Source organism: Mercenaria mercenaria, chromosome 9, assembly GCF_021730395.1.
Source record: "Mercenaria mercenaria strain notata chromosome 9, MADL_Memer_1, whole genome shotgun sequence".
NCBI lineage: Eukaryota > Metazoa > Mollusca > Bivalvia > Venerida > Veneridae > Mercenaria > Mercenaria mercenaria.
The window spans coordinates 5,816,903-5,840,730 of record NC_069369.1 but is presented as its reverse complement, the minus strand read 5'-3'; the positions used below and the strand labels follow the sequence as shown (position 1 = coordinate 5,840,730).

General features: G+C 38.2%; 1 protein-coding gene across 8 annotated transcripts in view; it reads right to left on the bottom strand.

Annotated features, from left to right (window-relative positions):
- Positions 1-23,828, bottom strand: part of LOC123546399 (carotenoid isomerooxygenase-like) — a 28,675-nt gene that overhangs the window by 4,349 nt on the left and 498 nt on the right. For 5 of the 8 annotated variants that reach the window (XR_008372298.1, XM_045332637.2, XM_045332634.2 and 2 more), the window contains exons 2-10: positions 18,084-18,278; positions 12,873-13,020; positions 12,544-12,637; positions 11,660-11,783; positions 4,306-4,498; positions 2,939-3,144; positions 2,092-2,234; positions 659-754; positions 186-386 (exon numbers count right to left, since the gene is read on the bottom strand). Coding sequence is in view for 7 of the 8 variants with exons in the window: in XM_045332634.2 (XP_045188569.2) it covers positions 186-386; positions 659-754; positions 2,092-2,234; positions 2,939-3,144; positions 4,306-4,498; positions 11,660-11,783; positions 12,544-12,637; positions 12,873-13,020; positions 18,084-18,278 (1,400 nt within the window). In the remaining variant the exon portion in view is untranslated. Of the gene's footprint in view, positions 1-185; positions 387-658; positions 755-2,091; positions 2,235-2,938; positions 3,145-4,305; positions 4,499-11,659; positions 11,784-12,543; positions 12,638-12,872; positions 13,021-16,582; positions 16,709-18,083; positions 18,279-18,462; positions 18,571-19,983; positions 23,777-23,828 lie in introns of those variants that run through there. The other 3 variants (XM_053550745.1, XM_045332635.2, XM_053550747.1) reach the window with 3 other exon arrangements.

Genomic DNA, 23,828 nt, shown 5'->3' with positions numbered 1-23,828 from the left:
AACGAATTGCTGGCAAAATACATCTAACGCTTTTCCCGTAAATATTTCGTAAACATAGCTACTTAATGCGTGGTGTTGGTATGTTTTTGTCAAACTAATATTTTATTTGCTTTAGAGGCTGAAGAAATGCACTAAATGACCAACGCCTTCTTTGCCGTTAGAACAGGTGTAACCAGATTTAATACCTTCGTTAACGCATTTCTTTCTTTCCGATAGATATTCCTTGCCATGTATCCGTACTTGTATTTCTTTCCATAATAAGCATAGTTTATGTTTGACATCTCGAAAGCAGCGGGGTCACGTGCTGGATTTCTCAGACTGCGCATGCTCGCTGTGAAGTCTGTCATATTGATTGTAATTCTTGAGACATTGGTAGTGTACGGTGTCTACAGGGAAAACAGTCTTCATGTTTCAAAACAGAGGCAAGTTAAGGTAAACACATTTTAATAATGTAATAATAGTTTTAAGAAGAATCAGTTCCAGAAATACACTGATATGATGACTAAAAAGACAATATGTAAGGCCTTTACTGCCACAATCTATCGATATGAATGAACAATAAACATATAGCAACAAGATCACTTGTTCTGTTATGTAGTAAATATGAAAGAACTACTTGTTTGCATTACTTCTGCATGATAAGCACTAATTTACATACATAAAGATCGTTTAAGGTAGCCATTGCGTAGACATCAGCATTATTGTATGTAAGCATGTCCATATGTATCAGGTCACCGTCTTCATAAGATCCTAACTGAATAATAAACAATTACAACTTATTAACAGAATATCTTATTTAGTAAAACCGCACTGCAGATTAACACATGGTTCCCTACCAACCAGCAGCTGAAGAACCTTCTCTAATTAATTAGATACTGCCCAACCCCACCCACTTTAACTTGAATATTTAAAGCGATTAATGACCATATTTTTTTTATATTTGTGTATAATTTCAAGCAAAGACACTTCAAGTCTTTATTCGACCTTTTTGGCGTAAATGTATATGTATACGGCCACCTACATGTATTATGTACTTCGGATTTCTCAACACAGCAACAAATGACGTTTCATTCGTTAACAAAAATCATAGTCATAGTCATGGCACAGCCTCGTTACCGCCCAATGCGCAGGTGCCCTCGGGACGCTCGTAAGCACATGACAAATATTTTTAATCTGAACAGAACTGTTCATTCCCTCGGTGTCAAAGATCCGTATGGCATACAATATGCATCGTCCGTCCTTTCATTCGTCCTTCACAATAACTTTCGTTTTCAGCTTCTTTTACAGTTCTTATTCGATTCAAGTTAAACTTAATATAAATCATCCACAGCAAGTGTACATTCTGTAGACAACGACGAATAACATATCAGTTGATATACCAAGTCTCATAGTGGTACAGCTGAGAAGACAACCCAATGGAAGAGCTGATATTGTTTAACACACAATTAGTTTGTGTCAGATTTTTCAGTACGTACGTTCCTGTTATGACTTTGTATGTAATCTGCTGGATTATGCGTTAAGATTATTGCTATTCAAAATGTGTTATATCAAGCGCTTTGAGAAAACCCTTCGGAATTGATCAAAAAACGTTTGAATTTACGTAGTCGTGTACATTTCCATTTACGCCGAAAATTCTAATAGTTAACATAAACTGCACTTGAATATATTTTCATAATGTAAATTAAGATAACAAAAACATGTACTTTTTCTTGATGAAAACTGCAGAACCTTTTAAAATTAAATCCCAGGACAAAATTCGAGAAAAATTACACCAATTTGTACTGTAAGTTGCAGAAATTGTCTCACTGTTTGAATCATGTTTTCCGAAACGAAGTTTAAATTTCATGCATGACGAACACTAAATTTGATAAGTTTTCTATTTTTGCTGTAGATTTTATTTGTTTATTATTTGTTACAAAATGTTTAGGTTATTTTAGTCAGCATAAAAGAAACATTTCCGGCTTATTTTCCCTAGAACACTGACTTTATTAAAGATACAACTCCTGGACATCTTTAGAAAGATGTGTATTTCGTATAACCTCATATTGTGTACGCCGAAAATTTCAGAAATTTTTGTCCTTATGTTACTACCTGGTGAGTTACAAAGAACGGCGGCATTGTGATATTCGCAATAAACTCCCCGTCAGACTTCCGCATCACCAACAGTCTCACGAAGCCATTTGGCTCATAATGAAAGCTTTGTGGAAAAAATGGCATGTGCTTATCATAACGTCCTGAAATATATAGACGTATAATAATGTTCTGAAATATATAGACGTATCATAACGTCCTGAAATATATAGACGTATCATAACGTCCTGAAATATATAGACGTATCATAACGTCCTGAAATATATAGACGTATCATAACGTCCTGAAATATATAGACGTATCATAACGTCCTGAAATATATAGAGGTATCATAACGTTCTGAAATATATAGACGTATCATAACGTCCTGAAATATATAGACGTATAATAATGTTCTGAAATATATAGACGTATCATAACGTCCTGAAATATATAGACGTATCATAACGTCATATTAAACGTCCTGAAATATTTAAGAAATGAACTTGATAATTATTTTCGGTGTTCATGCGAAATGAACGACAGAATAGGATCGGCAAATCCATGAATCGCGCTTACGCAATACGATTCTGACACGTTAAACTTCATTCATTGCCAGTGAAACTTTGTCGGCATCCTGTTGATAGGTCATGTGCGAACTTTCACAAAAGTTACTATCGAATAGGTTTTATTAGTGACAGCTGTCTCATTACTAGTATAATTCTTTTAAATGTTTATAGTAGCATTCAAGTATGATCATGTTGATAGCAAACCACCGGCATGTTTATAATATATTCAGGGACCGTCCGATTTTTTTTTGGGACGAAACTCTATAATAATTTGACATGCCTTTGTATCATGTTCTTACTATAGAAACAGGGATCGTGCATGTATCCGGTTTCCGGTAGGATGATATAGTTTTCAGTCATGCAGAACGAGTGTATGTATCCGAATCTGGAACTGAAGTCAGGGTATGGGTTCCATCCCCTGCATCTACTGAGATCTGCGTCCTCATAATTGTAAGTACCGACTACATGTCGAAATTTGTCGGCATCCACTTTGTACACTAGTCGACTGAAAAATATGAAATCTGTAAATGAATGTGTACTTATGGTTAATCTACAATTCTAACACTTTTAAGCTTTTCTTTTATGTAAACAAAAAGAAGGATTTTACCGTGTATTATCTCGTTTCACAAAATGACCTGCCTTTGGCTATTCCTGTTTACTCCCTTGTATTTAAAACTGCATTTCATTCCAGCCTGGTGTAATTCGAAACGTGTTAAATGGAAATAAAGTTTAGTTTTATGTGCTTTATTGGCAAATAAAACACGTTTTTTTTCGTTCAGATGCATCGTATTTAATCACTCAGGCTTTCGTGATTCGATTTCTACGCATCTGAACTTAAAACCGTGTTTTATTTGCCAACAAAGCACGCGAAACTACAATCCATTTCTCAAGTTGGCACCGTAAAATCCCAACTATGTACCTTCTTGTAAGATCATTTTCCCCATGAGCTGTTGAACAATGGTACTTTTCTCGTAATTTATATTACAAATGCTATTATATAACTTACATTCCATCGAATGAATTGCAGAAATGTGTTGTCACTGATTTTTATTCTATTATTGAAATAATACTATTTTCGATGGTTGACAATAAAACTTACGAACTCAGTAATGATCTCGATGCTCCTATTGCTTCGCAATAAGCCAAAATTAACAAAATAATGGCGGCTATAACATGCTTCCTGAAGCCGTCTGATAAATAGATTTGATTTTATCTGCAACCTAGGCAAACGAATTCAACAGTATAAAAAGGTCTTATTATCAGAACTGCACTGACAGTGTATTGATATTCAGACAATCAGGGTATTGTAAGACATTCGGGTATTGAAACGCAGTATTTTTTGATTGATCGATTAATTTAGTTGTATAGAGAGCCAAGCTAAGAAAAAACTGGTCCTGAATTCATCTAGGAATGTTATTTTAATCACTTTGATAGGCCTTGTTTTTCAATCAAAAAGGAAAGTATCCTTTCACAACTAAATACAAATCAAGTTGTTTTAATGCCAAACATTACCTAATTGTTGCTTTGTCGAGGTTTATATTGACTTGATATTGAAAAGCACACGTTTTAAACATATAGCTAGCATAATATTCAGAAGTTAATTTCAACGCTCTGATTAAGATGTTATATATAAATCACTCTCTTGCGTGCGTGTGAATATTTTGACCTTATCTTAAGGCGAGTTCCTGAGACAAAGTTAACGGCAATGGAAGCACTCCAAAGCGTTCCGTCTGGTTCCGTGTGCGCATGAGCAGGATTGTTAGTGAAGTAGTACTGTGGCGTGTCCGGTATTCCCATATTATTATCTTTATACTGTATCCATCCCTTCTGTGAAACACAATGAGTGTCGATGATTACACCTACAAACATGTATTGTCAATATATCATATCTCCAAAGCTTTGATGAAGGACTGGTGTGTAACATTTTTGACATTACTTAAGGTTTCCGGGAACAGAAAGGAAATTATACAGCGATTCCATATCGATGCAAGCGCCTCAAATACTTAAAGAGGTAGCAGATTACTCTGCTCAAAATGCTGGCCTTACATTCTGCAACACCCCACTCACCGCGGAAGATAAAACTGCTAGCCTTACATTCCACAGCACCTCACTGACCGAAAGATAAAACTGCTAGTCTACATTCTACAGCTCCCCACTGACCGGAAGATAAAACTGCTAGCCTACATTCTACAGATCCCCACTGACCGGAAGATAAAACTGCTAGCCTACATTCTACAGCTCCCCACTTACCGGAAGATAAAACTGCTAGCTTACATTCTACAGCTCCCCACTGACCGGAAGATAAAACAGCTAGCCTACATTCTACAGCTCCCTACTGACCGGCAGATAAAACTGCTAGCCTACATTCTACAGCTCCTCACTGACCGGAAGATAAAATTGCTAGCCTTAAATTCTTCAGCTCCCCACTGACCGCGGAAGATAAAACTGCTAGCCTTACATTCCACAGCTCCCCACTGAGCGGCAGATAAAATTGCTAGCCTTACATTCTTCAGATCCCCACTGACCGCGGAAGATAAAACTGCTAGCCCTACATTATACAGCTCCCCACTGACCGGAAGATAAAACTGCTAACCTACATTCTACAGCTCCCCACTGACCGGCAGATAAAACTGCTAGCTTACATTCTACAGCTCCCCACTGACCGGAAGATAAAACTGCTAGCCTTACATTCTTCAGCTCCCCACTGACCGCGGAAGATAAAATTGCTAGCCTTACATTCTTCAGCTCCCCACTGAACGCGGCAGATAAAACTGCTAGCCTTACATTCTTCAGCTCCCCATTGACCGCGGAAGATAAAATTGCTAGCCTAACATTCTTCAGCTCCCCACTGACCGCGGCAGATAAAACTGCTAGCCTTACATTCTTCAGCTCCCCACTGACCGGCAGATAAAACTGCTAGCCTACATTCTTCAGCTCCCCACTGACTGCTAGCCTTACATTCCACAGCTCCCCACTGACCGGCAGATAAAACTGCTAGCCTTACATTCTACAGCTCCCCACTGACCTGCAGATAAAACTGGTAGCCTTACATTCTTCAGCTCCCCACTGACCGGAAGATAAACCTGCTAGCCTTACATTCTACAGCTCCCCACTGACCGGCAGATAAAACTGCTAGCCTTACATTCTTCAGCTCCCCACTGACCGTAAGATAAAACTGCTAGCCTTACATTCTACAGCTCCCCACTGACCGGCAGATAAAACTGCTAGCCTTACATTCTACAGCTCCCCACTGACCGGCAGATAAAACTGCTAGCCTTACATTCCACAGCTCCCCACTGACCGTAAGATAAAACTGCTAGCCTTACATTCCTCAGCTCCCCACTGACCGTAAGATGAAACTGCTAGCCTTACATTATACAGCTCCCCACTGACCGTAAGATGAAACTGCTAGCCTTACATTCCTCAGCTCCCAATGGACCGTACGATGAAACTGCTAGCCTTACATTCTTCAGCTCCCCACTGACCGTACGATAAAACTGCTAGCCTTACATTCCACAGCTCGCCACTGACCGGCAGATAAAACTGCTAGCCTTACATTCTTCAGCACCTCACTGACCGGCAGATAAACCTGCTAACCTTACATTCTACAGCTCCCCACTGACTGTAAGTTGAAACTGCTAGCCTTACATTCTACAGCTCGCCACTGACCGGCAGATAAAACTGCTAGCCTTATATTCTACAGCTCCCCACTGACCGTACCATGAAACTGCTAGCCTTACATTCTTCAGCTCCCCACTCACTGTAAGATGAAACTGCTAGCCTTACATTCTACAGCTCCCCACTGACCGGCAGATAAAACTGCTAACCTTACATTATACAGCTCCCCACTGACCGTAAGATGAAACTGCTAGCCTTACATTCTACAGCTCCCCACTGACCGGCAGATCAAACTGCTAGCCTTACATTGTTCAGCTCCCCACTGACCGTAAGATGAAACTGCTAACCTTACATTCTACAGCTCCCCACTGACCGGCAGATAAAACTGGTAGCCTTACATTCTTCAGCTCCCCACTGACCGTACGATGAAACTGCTAGCCTTACATTCTTCAGCTCCCCACTGACCGGAAGATAAAACTGCTAGCCTTACATTCTACAGCTCCCCACTGACCGGAAGATAAAACTGCTAGCTTTACATTCTACAGCTCCCCACTAACCGGCAGATCAAACTGCTAGCCTTACATTTTTCAGCTCTCCACTGACCGGCAGATAAAACTGCTAGCCTTACATTATTCAGCTCCCCACTGACCGTACGATGAAACTGCTAGCCTACATTCTTCAGCTCCCCACTGTCCGGAAGATAAAACTGCAAGCCTTACATTCTTCAGCTCCCCACTGACCAGAGGATCAAACTGCCAGCCTTACATTCTTCAGCTCCCCACTGACCGGAAGATAAAACTGCTAGCCTACATTCTTCAGCTCCCCACTGACCGGCAGATAAAACTGCTAGCTTACATTCTACAGCTATCCACTGACCGGAAGATCAAACTGCTAGCCTTACATTCTTCAGCTCCCCACTGACCGGCAGATCAAACTGCTAGCCTTAAATTCTTCAGCTCCCCACTGACCGGCAGATAAAACTGCTAGCCTTACATTCTTCAGCTCCCCACTGACCGGCAGATCAAACTGCTAGCCTTACATTCTTCAGCTCCCCACTGACCGGCAGATCAAACTGCTAGCCTTAAATTTTTCAGTTCCCCACTGACCGGCAGATAAAACTGCTAGCCTTACATTCTTCAGCTCCCCACTGACCGTACGATGAAACTGCTAGCCTTACATTCTACAGTTCCCTACTGACCGGAAGATAAAACTGCTAGCCTTACATTCTACAGTTCCCAATTGACCGGAAGATCAAACTGCTAGCCTTACATTCTACAGCTCCCCACTGACCGGCAGATCAAACTGCTAGCCTAACATTCTACAGCTCCCCACTGACCGGAAGATAAAATTGCTAGCCTTACATTCTTCAGCTCACCACTGACCGGCAGATCAAAGTGCTAACCTTACATTCTACAGTTCCTCACTGACCGTAAGATAAAACTGATAGCCTTACATTCTACAGTTCCCCACTGACCGGCAGATCAAACTGCTAGCCTTACCTTCTACAGTTCCCCACTGACCGGAAGATAAAACTGCTAGCTTACATTCTACAGCTCCCCACAGGCCGGAAGATCAAACTGCTAGCCTTACATTCTTCAGCTCCCCACTGACCGGCAGATCAAACTGCTAGCCTTACATTCTACAGCTCCCCACTGACCGGCAGATAAAACTGCTAGCCTTACATTCTACAGCTCCCCACTGACTGTACGATGAAACTGCTAGCCTTACATTCTTCAGCTCCCCACTGACCGTAAGATGAAACTGCTAGCCTTACATTCTACAGCTCCCCACTGACCGGCAGATATACCTGCTAACCTTACATTCTACAGCTCCCCACTGACCGTAAAATGAAACTGCTAGCCTTACATTCTACAGCTCCCCACTGACCGGCAGATAAAACTGCTAGCCTTACATTCTTCAGCTCCCCACTGACCGTAAGATGAAACTGCTAACCTTACATTCTACAGCTCCCCACTAACCGGCAGATAAAACTCCTAGCCTTACATTCTACAGCTCCCCACTGACCGGCAGATAAAACTGCTAGCCTTACATTCCACAGCTCCCCACTGACCGGCAGATAAAACTGCTAGCCTTACATTCTTCAGCACCTCACTGACCGGCAGATAAACCTGCTAACCTTACATTCTACAGCTCCCCACTGACCGTAAGATGAAACTGCTAGCCTTACATTCTACAGCTCCCCACTGACCGGCAGATAAAACTGCTAGCCTTACATTCTACAGCTCCCCACTGACCGTACGATGAAACTGCTAGCCTTACAGTCTTCAGCTCCCCACTGACCGTAAGATGAAACTGCTAGCCTTAGATTCTACAGCTCCCCACTGACCGGCAGATAAACCTGCTAACCTTACATTCTACAGCTCCCCACTGACCGTAAGATGAAACTGCTAGCCTTACATTCTACAGCTCCCCACTGACCGGAAGATAAAACTGCTAGCTCTACATTCTTCAGCTCCCCACTGACCGTACGATGAAACTGCTAGCCTTACATTCTTCAGCTCCCCACTGACCGGAAGATAAAACTGCTAGCCTTACATTCTACAGCTCCCCACTGACCGGAAGATAAAACTGCTAGTTTTACATTCTACAGCTCCCCACTGACCGGCAGATCAAACTGCTAGCCTTATATTTTTCAGCTCCCCACTGACCGGCAGATAAAACTGGTAGCCTTACATTCTTCAGCTCCCCACTGACCGTACGATGAAACTGCTAGCCTACATTTTTCAGCTCCCCACTGACCGGAAGATAAAACTGCTAGCCTTACATTCTTCAGCTCCCCACTGACCAGAAGATAAAACTGCTAGCCTTACATTCTTCAGCTCTCCACTGACTGGAAGATAAAACTGCTAGCCTTACATTCTTCAGCTCCCCACTGACCGGCAGATAAAACTGCTAGCCTTACATTCCACAGCTCCCCACTGACCGCGGAATATAAAACTGCTAGCCTACATTTTTCAGCTCCCCACTGACCGGCAGATGAAGCTGCTAGCTTACATTCTACAGCTCCCCACTGACCGGAAGATCAAACTGCTAGCCTTACATTCTTCAGCTCCCCACTGACCGGCAGATCAAACTGCTAGCCTTACATTCTTCAGCTCCCCACTGACCGGCAGATAAAACTGCTAGCCTTACATTCTTCAGCTCCCCACTGACCGGCAGATCAAACTGCTAGCCTTACATTCTTCAGCTCCCCACTGACCGGCAGATAAAACTGCTAGCCTTACCTTCTTCAGCTCCCCACTGACCGTAAGATAAAACTGCTAGCCTAACATTCTACAGCTCCCCACTGACCGGCAGATAAAACTGCTAGCCTTACATTCTACAGTCCCCACTGACTGGAAGATAAAACTGCTAGCCTTATATTCTACAGTTCCCCACTGACCGGAAAATCAAACTGCTAGCCTTACATTCTACAGCTCCACACTGACCGGCAGATCAAACTGGTAGCCTTACATTCTACAGCTCCCCACTGACCGGAAGATAAAACTGCTAGCTTACATTCTACAGCTCCCCACTGACCGGCAGATCAAACTTCTAACCTTACATTCTACAGTTCCCCACTGACCGTATGATAAAACTGCTAGCCTTACATTCTACAGTTCCCCACTGACCGGCAGATAAAACTCCTAGCCTTACATTCTACAGTTCCCCACTGACCACAAGATAAAACTGCTAGCTTACATTCTACAGCTCCCCACTGACCGGAAGATCAAACTGCTAGCCTTACATTCTACAGCTCCCCACTTACCGGCAGATCAAACTGCTAGCCTTACATTCTCCAGCTCCCCACTGACCGGAAGATAAAACTGCTAGCTTACATTCTACAGCTCCCCACTGACCGGCAGATCAAACTGCTAGCCTTACATACTACAGTTCCCCACTGACCGTAAGATAAAACTGCTAGCCTTACATTCTACAGTTCCCCACTGACCGGCAGATAAAACTGCTAGCCTTACTTTCTACAGTTCCCCACTGACCGAAAGATCAAACTGCTAGCCTTACATTCTACAGTTCCCCACTGACCGTATGATGAAACTGCTAGCCTTACATTCTTCAGCTCCCAACTGACCGGAAGATAAAAAAGCTAGCCTTACATACTTCAGCTCCCCACTGACCGTAAGATGAAACTGCTAGCCTTACATTCTACAGCTCCCCACTGACCGTAAGATAAAACTGCTAGCCTTACATTCATCAACTCCCCACTGACCGTAAGATAAAACTGCTAGCCTTACATTCTACAGTTCCCCACTGACCGGCAGATCAAACTGCTAGCCTTACATTCTACAGTTCCCCACTGACCGTAAGATAAAACTGCTAGCCTTACATTCTTCAGCTCCCCACTGACCGTAAGATGAAACTGCTAGCCTTACTTTCTTCAGCTCCCCACTGACCGGCAGATAAACCTGCTAGCCTTACATTCTTCAGCTCCCCACTGACCGTAAGATGAAACTGCTAGCCATTCTTCAACTCCCCACTGACCGGAAGATAAAACTGCTAGCCTTACATTCTACAGCTCCCCCACTGACCAGAAGATAAAACTGCTAGCCTATATTCTACAGCTCCCCACTGACAAGAAGATAAATCTGCTAGCCTTACATTCTTCAGCTCCCCACTGACCGGAAGATAAAACTGCTAGCCTTTCATTCTTCAGCTCCCCACTGACCGGAAGATGAAACTGCTAACCTACATTCTACAGATCCCCACTGACCGGCAGATAAAACTGCTAGGCTTACAGTCTACATCTCCCCACTGACCGTAAGATGAAACTGCTAGCCTTACATTCTACAGCTCCCCACTGACCGAAAGATAAAACTGCTAGCTTACATTCAACAGCTCCCCACTGACCGTAAGATGAAACTGCTAGCCTTACATTCTACAGCTCCCCACTGACCGGCAGATAAAACTGCTAGCCTTACATTCTTCAGCTCCCCACTGACCGTAAGATAAAACTGCTAGCCTTACATTCTTCAGCTCCCCACTGACCGCTTACATTCCACAGCTCCCCACTGACCGGAAGATTTAATAACAAAACAGCGGAGATAATTGACAGACCGTGGCACATCCAATAGTGAAACATGAAGCTTAAGCATATTTTATAATTATCTGCTCTTGCGTTTTGCGTGTCAGATACAGCCTGTAATAGCAGTATCTTGCAATTCTTATACCAACCCCATAATTTGTTTCCAGCAAAAATAAAGGGCTACTATTCTTGAAACAGAACTAGATGATTAAGTACTTTAAAGTTGCTGTATTATCATTTAGGACGGGAAAGCATTTATTTCGCCCAGGACTCAAGCTTACACCCTTTGAGTTATTGGACTTACGCTAGCCGAGTTGTGATTCTCATTTCATTAGCGAACAGTTATCATAAGGTTTCTTACCAACTGGTTTTTCCGTCATAGCTATAGCTTCATTGCCAATCTGCCACCAGCTTACAGAAGGTACCTGTGCAACTTTTGATGTATCAGATAAATTTGACTCCCATTTGTCAAACTGTGCTTTATTCTGAAAGATAAGTTAAGTGTTTTATCCGTGCAAGCTTTCAAGTGCATTAGATAATCCCTGAACCACTTGGATCTAAATAATGCAGATAACATATTAAAAATCACCACACTGTTCATTGTAAACAGACCAATATTAAAATATTTACATTTACTATACAATTCGAATGGAAAAAATCGTTTAATTATGTAAAATCAACATTGGCGTAAGGACGGTCCTTTCCGCGAGGTTTCACGCGTAATCTAACGTCATTCATAAAATAAACACGAACAAAATGGCTTCGCCTAGATTGGACGCTCAAAAACTGCCGTGTTAAAATAAAAGCGAGACTAAATAACTAAAGCGATACATCTCAAGCCTTGAATCATTTATTACCGAGCTATACAGGTTTTTCAAAGTTGTGATTTGAACTCTTCCCCCACCACCCGCTAAAAGTAAAGTATCGATTTTTTTTGTCTTTTTACATATATTGGGTGCTTATAAAATTGCAAATAACTTTAAAAGATAAATAATGTTTGCATCTTTTTAAAATCTGGTTTTCAAACATTTAACCAATTTTTTTTTTTAAATTTCAACAATTTAAAGTATAATGAACATCAATGCATTAAATAATAATAATAATGATCATCATCATCAGCACCATCATCATCATCATCTTACATGTATCTGTATATCTGTTTAGTGCTTATCAAAATACAAATAATGTGGAGTTAGCCTCAGAGTGAAACCTGAAACAAGAGAAAGCTAGCACAAAGCAACATACTATTTTTGAGAATGTGGACTTCATAAAGTAGCTAGATTTGTTCATTTCTCGACCGTAGCTATTATATATATCATTTACAGTAGTGTTGTACCATCTGAAAATAGAAATATACACAGATATAATAAACCGTTAGGTGAATATTCACTTTATTTGTATTTAACAGTGATTATGAATCTATAGATATTGTTAACTTCATATTTTCTACATTCTATGAATGTACCTTTAGTTGAAAACAAGATACGGGACCAGTGGAATTGCTGAAAACTTACATGTTATATAAGTTTTAAAATATTTCAGTACCCGGCGAAAACAGATAAAAGATGTATTACCTCTGTGTAAATGTGATCTTGCCATTTTCCACACGGAACTTGCTGCCAATTTCCATACAGTCAAACAGATGTTCAATGTAATTTGGTAACGTGTCATTCATGTTGTCTGATTCACCGAATGCACCACAAGCATGACGCATAAAGTTTCCTAAACAAAATATATTAGAATCCCGTTCGTAAGACCACCAAAGTTTTTTTTTTCAAAAGGTGATCTTAATTATTGAATGGTCTTAATTTTGGACAAAGCCATCTAACACACACGTAATATACGTTATGACTTTAGGAATGTTCTTCCTTTCATATGTGTTAACCTTCATATAAATATATACACAGTATCGTTGTATGTCCATACATTCTATTATAAACAAGATGCCCAAATGGGCCTAAGTCGCTCACTTGAAGAGGACATTAACTATCTGACGCTAAAAGGGTCCAAACATCCCAAACTGAATAATTAATGCGAGGACCTGATGCCACAGACCAGGTTTGATGAATATCCGCTGAGTGGTTCACGAATAATAGTCATTAAAATACATTTTACTTTTAGCTCTAGCAACTCCTAAAAGGGATCAATTGTACCCATTTGAACAAATTTGAGAGAAGACCTTGTAATGATCCTACAAACCAAGTCTGATGAAAACCCGTCTAGTCATTCATTAGAAGAAGTTGTATAAAGATATTTCTAGTTTTAGCTCTAGCAGCCCCTTAAATGGGTCAGGTGTCCCCAATAAAAAACTTGTGAAAAAGGCCTTATAATAATGGTACAAATCAAGTTTAATGAAGATCCATCAAGCAGTTCATAAGGAGAAGTCTTTTAAAGGCATTTACATTTTTTGACCGACTGCGCCCATTTGTACAAATTTGGGAGAGGTCCTTAGAGTGATGCTACAGACCAAGTTTGATGAATCAAGCGGTTCGTAAGTAAAAGTCTTTTAAAGTTTTTCCTTTTTTAGTTTTACTGGCCCTAAAAGAGGCCAAGTGCCCACATCTGAACACACTTGGGAGAGGACCTTATAATAATACCACAAATCAACTTTAATGAAGATCCTTCCAGCGGTTCATGAGAAGAAGTCGTTTAAAGGTATTTCTAATTTCGGCTGTAGCGGCCCCTAAAAGGGGCCAAGTGTCCCCATTTGAATAAAATTGGGAGAGGGCCTTTCAATGATGCTACAGATAAAAAGATCCATTAAGTGGTCCATGAGAAAAAGTATTTTAAAGGCATTTATCTTTAGTTCTAGTGGACCTTAAAAGGGGCCAAGTGCCCCCATTCGAAAAACAGTTGGGAGAGGCCTTCTAATTAAGTGGTTGATGAAAGAATTTTTAAAATCGGACCACTATTGAAAAAGATATGGCAGTTTGAAATTTAAGAAAATGGCTGATCATGGAGACAGCAATTTTTAGTGTGTTTATGACGTCATTTACACACTGCTGAATTCTTTATTTAGCAAATATCCTTTTAAATAGATTAATTTTCATAGCTTTCTTGAGTGTAAGGTGTAAAACATGATAATTTATATCATTATAGCTGGGAAAAGTAGAGAAATTATTTTACAGGAAAAGGTAAATACGGTTCAAAAGTGTATCTAAAATTCAATAAATCCGCCATTTTGTTTTTTGTTGTCATGGAAACATAATGGCCGCCAATTTGACCAAATATTTAAATGCTCATAACTTTCTCATTTTACTCCAATTTTTGAAATTCTTTCACATCTTTAAATGATCTAAGAAATCCCAGCCAAAGAAATTAACTTAAGAACAACCTTGTCTTTCCCTTTAAAAGCATTCATATCTTTAGTTTTAGTGGACTTTAAAAGGGGACAAGTGTCTCCATTTTAAAAGAAAATTGGGAGAGGATATTATAATGATGTGATGACCTAATAAGTGGGTCATTAGCAAAAGCCGTTTAACATTTTTATTTTTAGTTCTTACGGTCCCTAAAAGGGGCCAACTGCCTCCATTTGAACAAAATTGGGAGATAATCTTTTTATGATGCTACAGAACAACTTTGATGAAGATCCTTCTAGCGGTTCATGAGAAGAAGCCGTTTTTAAGGTATTTATAATTTTTGGCTCTAGCGGCCTCTAAAAAGGGCCAAACTGCCCCAATTTGAACAAATTTGGGAGAGGACCTTATAAGGATGCTACAGATCAAGTGTGATGAAAATCCTTTAAGCGGTTTATGAGAAGAAGTCGTTTAAACGTATTTTAATCATGCTACAGACCACGTTTGATGAAGATCTATCAAGTGATTCATGAGAAGAAGTGTTTAAAGGTTTTCTATTTTTAGCTCTGGCGACCGTTAAAAGGAGCCAAGATAAATCATTTGAACAAACTTGATAGAGGGCCATGCTAGGATGCTACTGATCAAGTCTGATATAATTCTGACAAGTAGTTTAGAGGAGAAGATGTTTAAACTGCTACTTCCTTTTGATATGCAGTCAAGTTTATACAATACTATGGTTGCTCCCATTATTGTTGCTCCCATTATTCTATCCGGATCAGAGGTACATGTATAGGGTATAGAAAATGTGGATATTGTTGATCTTGTAGAAAGATTTCAACTTAAATATTGTAAACCCGTTCTTAATATCAAACGGAGCACACCAAATTGTATGATTTATGGCGAGCGTTTGTCAATGTAAAATAATAGTCGAATTCTTAAATACTAATGTAAAGTTCTTAATGCTAAAATGTTAAGATATGTAATATGTTGTATAAGACACTGTTTATGTTATATACACATTGATAACCATGGTTTGTAAAATTTTGGTAAGATCAACATGTCACAAACATATTGTTCAAGAATATTGTGAATTCAAGGTTTTAAGACCACTTTGCTCAAAGATGGAGAAGTACACTAAATAACTCTAGTGAATGCTTCAGTTATAGAAGATTTGGGTTTTGAAAAGTATTTCATGTGTTATTGTATCTGGCTTATACTCATTTTACATTACAATTTACCTATTGAAACAGGAAGATTTATAAGACAAACAGAAGTCTTAGAACTTGTTTTCTATGCAGTCAAAGTACTCTGGGTGATAAATTTCATTATTTTCTAATTGTAATCACTTTATAGTTGAAAGAAGAAAGTCTTAAAAAGAGTACTAATATATATATATATATGTATATAAAAAATGCTGTCAAATTTTCAAAATTAATGAACAGTCATGACAAAGCAGTAATAATAAAACATATTATGTCCATATGCAAATAATTGCATGAATACTCTCATTCTCCGCTTGCCATGTGGGATTGGAAATAATTAATATTCATATATATCAACAAACTAATCAAATGTTTATCCTTACAAACATTACAAAAACTGCACTGCATGTCATGCTGCTGAATAATTTACCTGATAGCCACGTCGGTATACTTTCATGTTTACAGTAACTTCTCACCAATTATCTCTCTGTAACTTACTGATAGCCACGTCGTTACTTCCATATCTACGTAACTTCTCCATCATTATCTCCCTGTCAACATTTACCTGATAGCCACGTCGCTATACTTCCATATTCTACCGTAACTTCCCCATCAATTATCTCCCTGTCAACATTTACCTGATAGCCATGTCGGTATACTTTCATATTCTACCGTAACTTCTCCATCAATTATCTCTCTGTCAACATTTACCTGATAGCCATGTCGGTATACTTCCATATTCTACCGTAACTTCCTCATCAATTATCTCTCTGTCAAATGATTTACCTGATAGCCACGTCGGTACACTTCCATATTCTACCGTAACTTCTCCATCAACTATCTCTCTGTCAACATTTATCCGATAGCTATGTCGGTATACTTCCATATTCTACCGTAACTTCCCCATCAATTATCTCTCTGTCAACATTTACCTGATAGCCACGTCGGTATACTTCCATATTCTACCGTAACTTCTCCATCAATTATCTCCCTGTCAACATTTACCTGATAGCCACGTCGGAATACTTCCATATTCCACCGTAACTTCCCCATCAGTTATCTCTCTGTCAACATTTACCTGATAACCATGTCGGTTCTTCCATATTCCCGTAGTCTTACTCACATTACTGATAGCCACGTCGGTATACTTCCATATTCTATCGTAACTTCTCTATCATTATCTTTCGTCAACATTTACCTGATAGCCACGTCGGTTATACTTCATTATTATCTACCGTATTCATCAATTATCTCTCTGTCAACATTTACCTGATAGCCACTTCGGTTTACTTCCATATTCTACCGTAACTTCACCATCAATTATCTCTCTGTGAACATTTACCTGATAGCCACGTCGGTATACTTCCATATTCTACCGTAACTTCCCCATCAATTATCTCTCTGTCAACATTTACCTGATAGCCACGTCGGAATACTTCCATATTCTACCGTAACTTTCCCATCAATTATCACTCTGTCAACATTTACCTGATAGCCCCGTCGGTATACTTCCATATTCCACCGTAAACTTCTCCATCAATTATCTCTCTGTCAACATTTATCTTATAGCCACGTCGGTCTACTTCCATATTCTACCATAACTCCCCCATCAATTACTCTCTGTCAACATTTACCTGATAGCCACGCCGGTATACTTCCATATTCTACCGTAACTTCTCCATCAGTTATCTCTCTGTCAACATTTACCTGATAGCCACGTCGGAATACTTCCATATTCCACCGTAACTTCCCCATCAATTATCTCTCTGTCAACATTTACCTGATAGGCACATCGGTATACTTCCATATTCCATCGTAACTTCTCTATCAATTATTTCTCTGTCAACATTTACCTGATAGCCACGTCGGTATACTTCCATATTCCACCGTAACTTCTCCATCAATTATCTCTCTGTCAACTTTTACCTGATAGCCACGTCGGTATACTTCCATATTCCACCGTAACTACATTTACCTGATAGCCACGTCGGTATACTTCCATATTCCACCGTAACTTCTCCATCAATTATCTCTCTATCAACATTTACCTGATAGCCACATCAGTATACTTCCATATTCCATCGTAACTTCTCCATCAATTATCTCTCTGTCAACATTTACCTGATAGCCACGTCGGTATACATGTTCTTCCATATTCCACCGTAACTTCTCTATCAATTATCTCTCTGTCTACATACGTCGGTATACTTCCATATTCAACCGACATCGGTATACTTCCATATTCCACCGTAACTTCTAGATCAATTATCTCTCTGTCAACATTTACCTGATAGCCACGTCGGTATACTTCCATATTCTACCATAACTTCTCCATCAATTATCTCTCTATCAACATTTCTGAAACCATCTTTCAGCATATCTGCTAGATCTTCCTCTGTGTAAGTTGATACACCCGCCAAAATCGTAAGGCAAGATAAAACTGCAAACCGTATAGTGTCCAACTGCATCATCGTGCCTAACTCTGCAAACAAAACAATAGCCTGATTAGCTGCCTCCTTTTGATTAACTTTTATGTTCACTTTTATTGTATCATACAGAAGTCCTTTGCTTACCTATTTATTACATTGTTAAAGTATGAAAAAATATTAAGAGAAAAAAAATTGTGAAAAAGACTTAAGCAAAAGCCAGATACTTCGATGAGATACCTTCCGTTTGACGCACTATTATTTACTGTGACAGTTTTAATGATGCACGCAGCTCAAATAGTTTTGTCGTTCTAGCGTGCACGATAAATAAGCGCGCAGAAATCTGTCATACTGGCAAGCTAATTTGTTGTTCTGGCGTGCTGGCGCATTTAATTATTTATTCAAATCGTTTGATAAGTTCAATTCGATAGTCACCCATGTAGTATGAAGTCAAACTGAAATGTGATTAAGTACATCAGGTGTGGATGAATTTAAGGACGCAGTCTACCTTGCAACATGAGTAGATTCTATTTTATTCTATATCTATCTTATTTATCCAGTCGTGGAAGTTTATTGGCAACACATGACCGTACAATATATTACCGTATTGGACGCTCAATCGTACAAAAAACCCTGTATTTTTTCCGTATTTGGACGGTTCAACAGTCCCATGTTAAACATACGATAAAGCCCGAAACGCGTGAAAATGTTTCCGAATATAAATCGGGTGAAACTGGCGCTTGATTATGTGTCTTGAAATCAGGAAAATACAGAAAAGGTAGAAACGAAATATTCAGTGGATCATTTTTAAATTAAACTGAAATAAAATAGATATAGAATAAAAAAGTTATTTAACATTGTACTGTACAATACGAGATATATTTGGACTCGTACCCATATTAGTTTTCTCCGCTGGGTACTCGTTCAAATATATCTCCGTATTGTAAAGAACAATGTTAAATAACCTAATATTACTTAAATTTCAAATCGTAGTAATTCGTTGTAATACGTGAAATAAAATGTTTCAGCTGCTAAAATCTCATATATATTATGTTTGTCTTTGTCTCTCCAAGTATTTTTATCTAGGTTTGAAGTGCATGATTTGCGTAGTTGATCATTCTTATTGACATATGCATTACTGTTTCAATATAAGCTTAAAATGTATACATGTATGTCGCGGGGCTCGTGTTTCCACCGTAACGCATTTTCTCTCATTTTAGGCATCTATATGTGATCACAGATTTTTCGACGACTTCAGTGCCATTTTCTTTAAGACCTGAATGAAGTATTAGGGTTGATTTTTTATGAGCAAAGTGTCAAACACTCTACGTGTCACCCTGTCGTATTAAGTTATAAATAGCCATGGAAACAGGGATGTTTAGTATCTTATCTTACTTTTTATCGTACAAAATAAATTATCTTCAATGAAAGGTAAAGAATATGAATAAATACTCTCCAAGCCATTGAATAATTTAGTCTTTTAAAACAATAGCCTAGCCCCCTTTTTGAAATTACATTATAAATTCCTTCATTTCTTCACGAAAAAACAATGAAAAAAAGGTATTTTACTATCCTCGAAAACTTTTGAATGTTATGAATTGTAATGCAAAAATAGGTGTTTGAACACATATGCTTGTTTCTTATAGGTAATATTAGACGTTTTTGCTGACAGATATACATATTTAAAACAAAAATTGATGGACATAGAGCTAATAAAAAAATTCAAAACGCGATGGGTAAATATTGAAATGGTAATTATACATGTACATAAAATTCCACGCGACTATTTATTCTGCTGTGTTTCGTCGTAGCCCAGTGGTATCACGTGCAGACATCATCATGTTGTAGGGTCGTATCATCAAACGGCATGTATTGTGAATCCTCATCGGTGAATTATAATACACTGAAATTGACTAAAAGTATGATCAGCAAATGTCATGTTCTTATTGAGTTTCGACAGCTCATTCCCAAAGGCATTTATATATTCGGCTGTGATCTTGAATAAGTTTCTCCGTCTAAAATTAAAATTGTTAGGTCATGCTTAAATGTCCATCAAGACGCGTGTTATTAATAAAGATTCTTTTATATTGTCACTATGATTGTTGTAAAACATTCATTGTTTCTATGGATATATATTTCCATGGAGTTTTTAATTCGAAGGCTAGTCCATTTGAAAACGACTATTTGAATTCTCCTTGTCATGAGCTCGAAGAAATCCCCAATCTGAATATGAATTATTTTCTTCTTTTTTTCACAGAATTTCCAGTATGACTTTGCATTTTATTTTTTCCATGATGACTTCTGATTTTTCACAAATTTGCGCAGCATTCTTATGCACATGGCAAGTGTCTTCGCCCATTTTCTTTTCCCCTTACGTGTTTTTGAAATTTTGAACAAAATAGTTGCACCCAATTTATTACTTCCTTAATATTAATATTGTGTAATTTATATTTAGATCTATACGGTTTCAATACAAGAGGACATGACATACCAACTTTCTGACAGCTGGAGAAAGGCCTTAATAAAAAAATTTGCCCTTAAGAAAAATATTGATATTAATCATCTTCTATTTCCATTTACATTTATTTTACTATGCGTTTTAAATTCTATTTTGATGAACTGTATCATTTAAGCAAATTTTGTTCTTATCTTTTTCTTAGAATAATTTTTAACTTTTCATATGTATAACTTATGCACATCAAAGATATATTCTCTACATATCTATTAAATAATGTTCCACACTACTCGTCACTTGTATACGTGCAACAAGCTCGGTTAACATGAAAAGTTATCAATTGTGTCAATTTGATAAATATATCAACATATTAATTCAAAACAAAACGTTGACAAAATGCATATATATTGTTCACTGCTCATAAAAAATATACGTTCGTTACGTAGATATACTTACCTACTATTCCGTAGGTATATTCTATAGGTTTCCCATGCTCCTGTTAGCATGGCCTTTATACCTAAAATAACACTAATCTAGTGTTCTTTGTGAGTCACTGCTCACAGGTCATCATCAAACACATTTCCTGTGTCTACCGTGGTCTTAGTTTCTGCCACGTTACATTTACTATAATCACAATATCCGAACCTTCATTCTTTGAAACAGTAAACCCCATACAAACATTTTATCTAAATAATGCTCCAAAAAAAAATATGATGACAAAATACTTTTAAAACAAGTATAGTCTAAATTATGGATTTCAAATTGAATACAGGTATGTTAAAATATAGTTTGACATGCGAATTGCCAGAAGCAGATTTGACCAGTTACCTACATGTACATGTTAACTAATATTTGACAGGTGTAATCTGAATTTTATACTATAAATGACATTATCCACACGTTATTTGACAACTGAACTTGCTTTTAATTTTATCACAACATACTACAATTTGTAATTTTAATAAAAATCCTCAAAAGATAAACTGCCAGCAGCATAATTTTTCATGTACTTTACATTTGTAATTTCATTTTATTCTCTTTTTTGTATTTTTCTACTTTATTTGTAAACAGTTTAGTTTACTCTACTGTTCATCTTATATCTTTCTTGATAGGCATCGCTTGTTAATGCATACCTTTTGAAAAAATCATATATTAGGTTTGTCAAAAATCAAACAACCTAAAAACCCTATGGCGATATAATTATGAAGTAATATTTCAATTGTTTTATCACCATGATATATTGACAACTTTTGTCTGCCCGATTTAGCTAATTTACAGAGTTTTCAAATTATATTATTATATATTTCAGTGTTTCGCTTTATTTTGCTTTATTTAATTTTCGCCTACCCTACAAGATTTGTAAATATTTTTGTACATAACTCTGATTTGATACATAATTTTATTAAGGCAAACTTTTCAGTAACAGTTTTAATCTTAAACTGTATTTCGTGCTAGATTGAATTCAACTATTTTTTTCTCCCAAAATATGCCCAAAACTTTTAAAAGGAAAATAGATATTTCTACTTGCGTTTTTGAAGATCTAGTGGCTCGTGTCGCCTTCTCAGTTCGGTGTGATGTTTAGTGGCAGAGTACTTCGTGTAATACGTGGCCGCAACAATCTCGCAGAGAACATCCTGGTCACGGCACCAAAAATCGTCTTGTAGCGTAATGGCTTCTAAAAGCCACATGGCACCAGTGTTACCAGACTTGTAAAACCTGTGGTAGAACTTTCACACACATATATAAGATTGAAGACACAATAGTTCATTTCTGATGTTTATTTAATTTCAGGTAGTTAAAGAAAGTCTTTTAATACAAGTAATTTTATTGTCTCAGTGTCCATCTTTCAAATAATATTTAGCTACTGTAAAATGTTAAGAACTAATTATGTTTGAGTTGTCTTTTATGAAATCTACATATTTGGAAGGTAACCTAACGAGGCATAATGGTATTTTTTACTTAGGTTGGCAGAACCACGGTTGGTGGCTCTGCCGCCTCGCCTCCCTGAATGTCTAGTACATAGACCTTTTATATGCACCGGCCAGACTGTTGATTACCAAATTAAGATGTAGTTTTCCTGGTGTTATATCTTAACCTGCCCAGAGCTACGCTAACTTGTCAGTTTTATATTTCAACAATTTCAAAAGGTAAAGAGTATGAATAAATACTCTCCAAGCAAGCCATTGAATAATTTAGTCTTTTAAAACAATAGCCTAGCCCCCTTTTTGAAATTACATTATACGTAGATTTCAGTATTTTTTAATTTTTATTTCTTTACAAATAACATTCTTTTTTAAAGGTGGGGTGTGGGCAGGGGAGTGTACAACTTTTTCAGAATATTTTAAGTATCCATCATACGGGGCAGTACTACAGAACACGTAATGGTCAGATAAATTGTTGTTAAAGATGTTGTTCAGGCTATAAACCAATAAAAGAAATTGTTCTTTGTTTCATATAAAATTCAGCTACTTCAGAACAATTTTGTTACAGTTTCTAAATTTTCACTCCGTCGTAGACCTATTTTCCACAAGATATCCATACATTTGCTTTAAGAAAACGAAAAGAAAAAGGGGTGTTGAATAGTATGCAGTGAAATGCATGTCAACTGAAGCCAGGTACCCTTATATTGCCGCATTTCAGAAAGCGGTCCGCAGAATAAACACCCAACTTTCGTTTTCAAGTAAACAACTCGAAAACATGCGAGTATTAGCATGAAACATCTCCTATTTTATGCAAAATTCATTCCACGAGTGAAATAATGCCCATTTGATCGTGTGTTTTGTTACATAGATTTTAGAGCGTCTAGCCCGACGGCTTAGCTCAGTAGGTAAAAGCGTTGGTCTACGGATCGCGGGGTCGTGAGTTCGATCCTCGGGCGGGGCGTATGTTTTCCGTGACTATTTGATAAACGACATTGTGTCTGAAATCATTAGTCCTCCACCTCTGATTCATGTGGGAAGTTGGCAGTTACTTGCGGAGAACAGGTTTGTACTGGTACAGAATCCAGTAACACTGGTTAGGTTTACTGCCCGCCGTTACATGACTGAAATACTGTTGAAAAACGGCGTTAAACCCAAAGCAAAAAAGAAACTATTTTAAACCTAATTCGTATCACAGTTAATACATATAAACTACATAAACATTAGGTAGT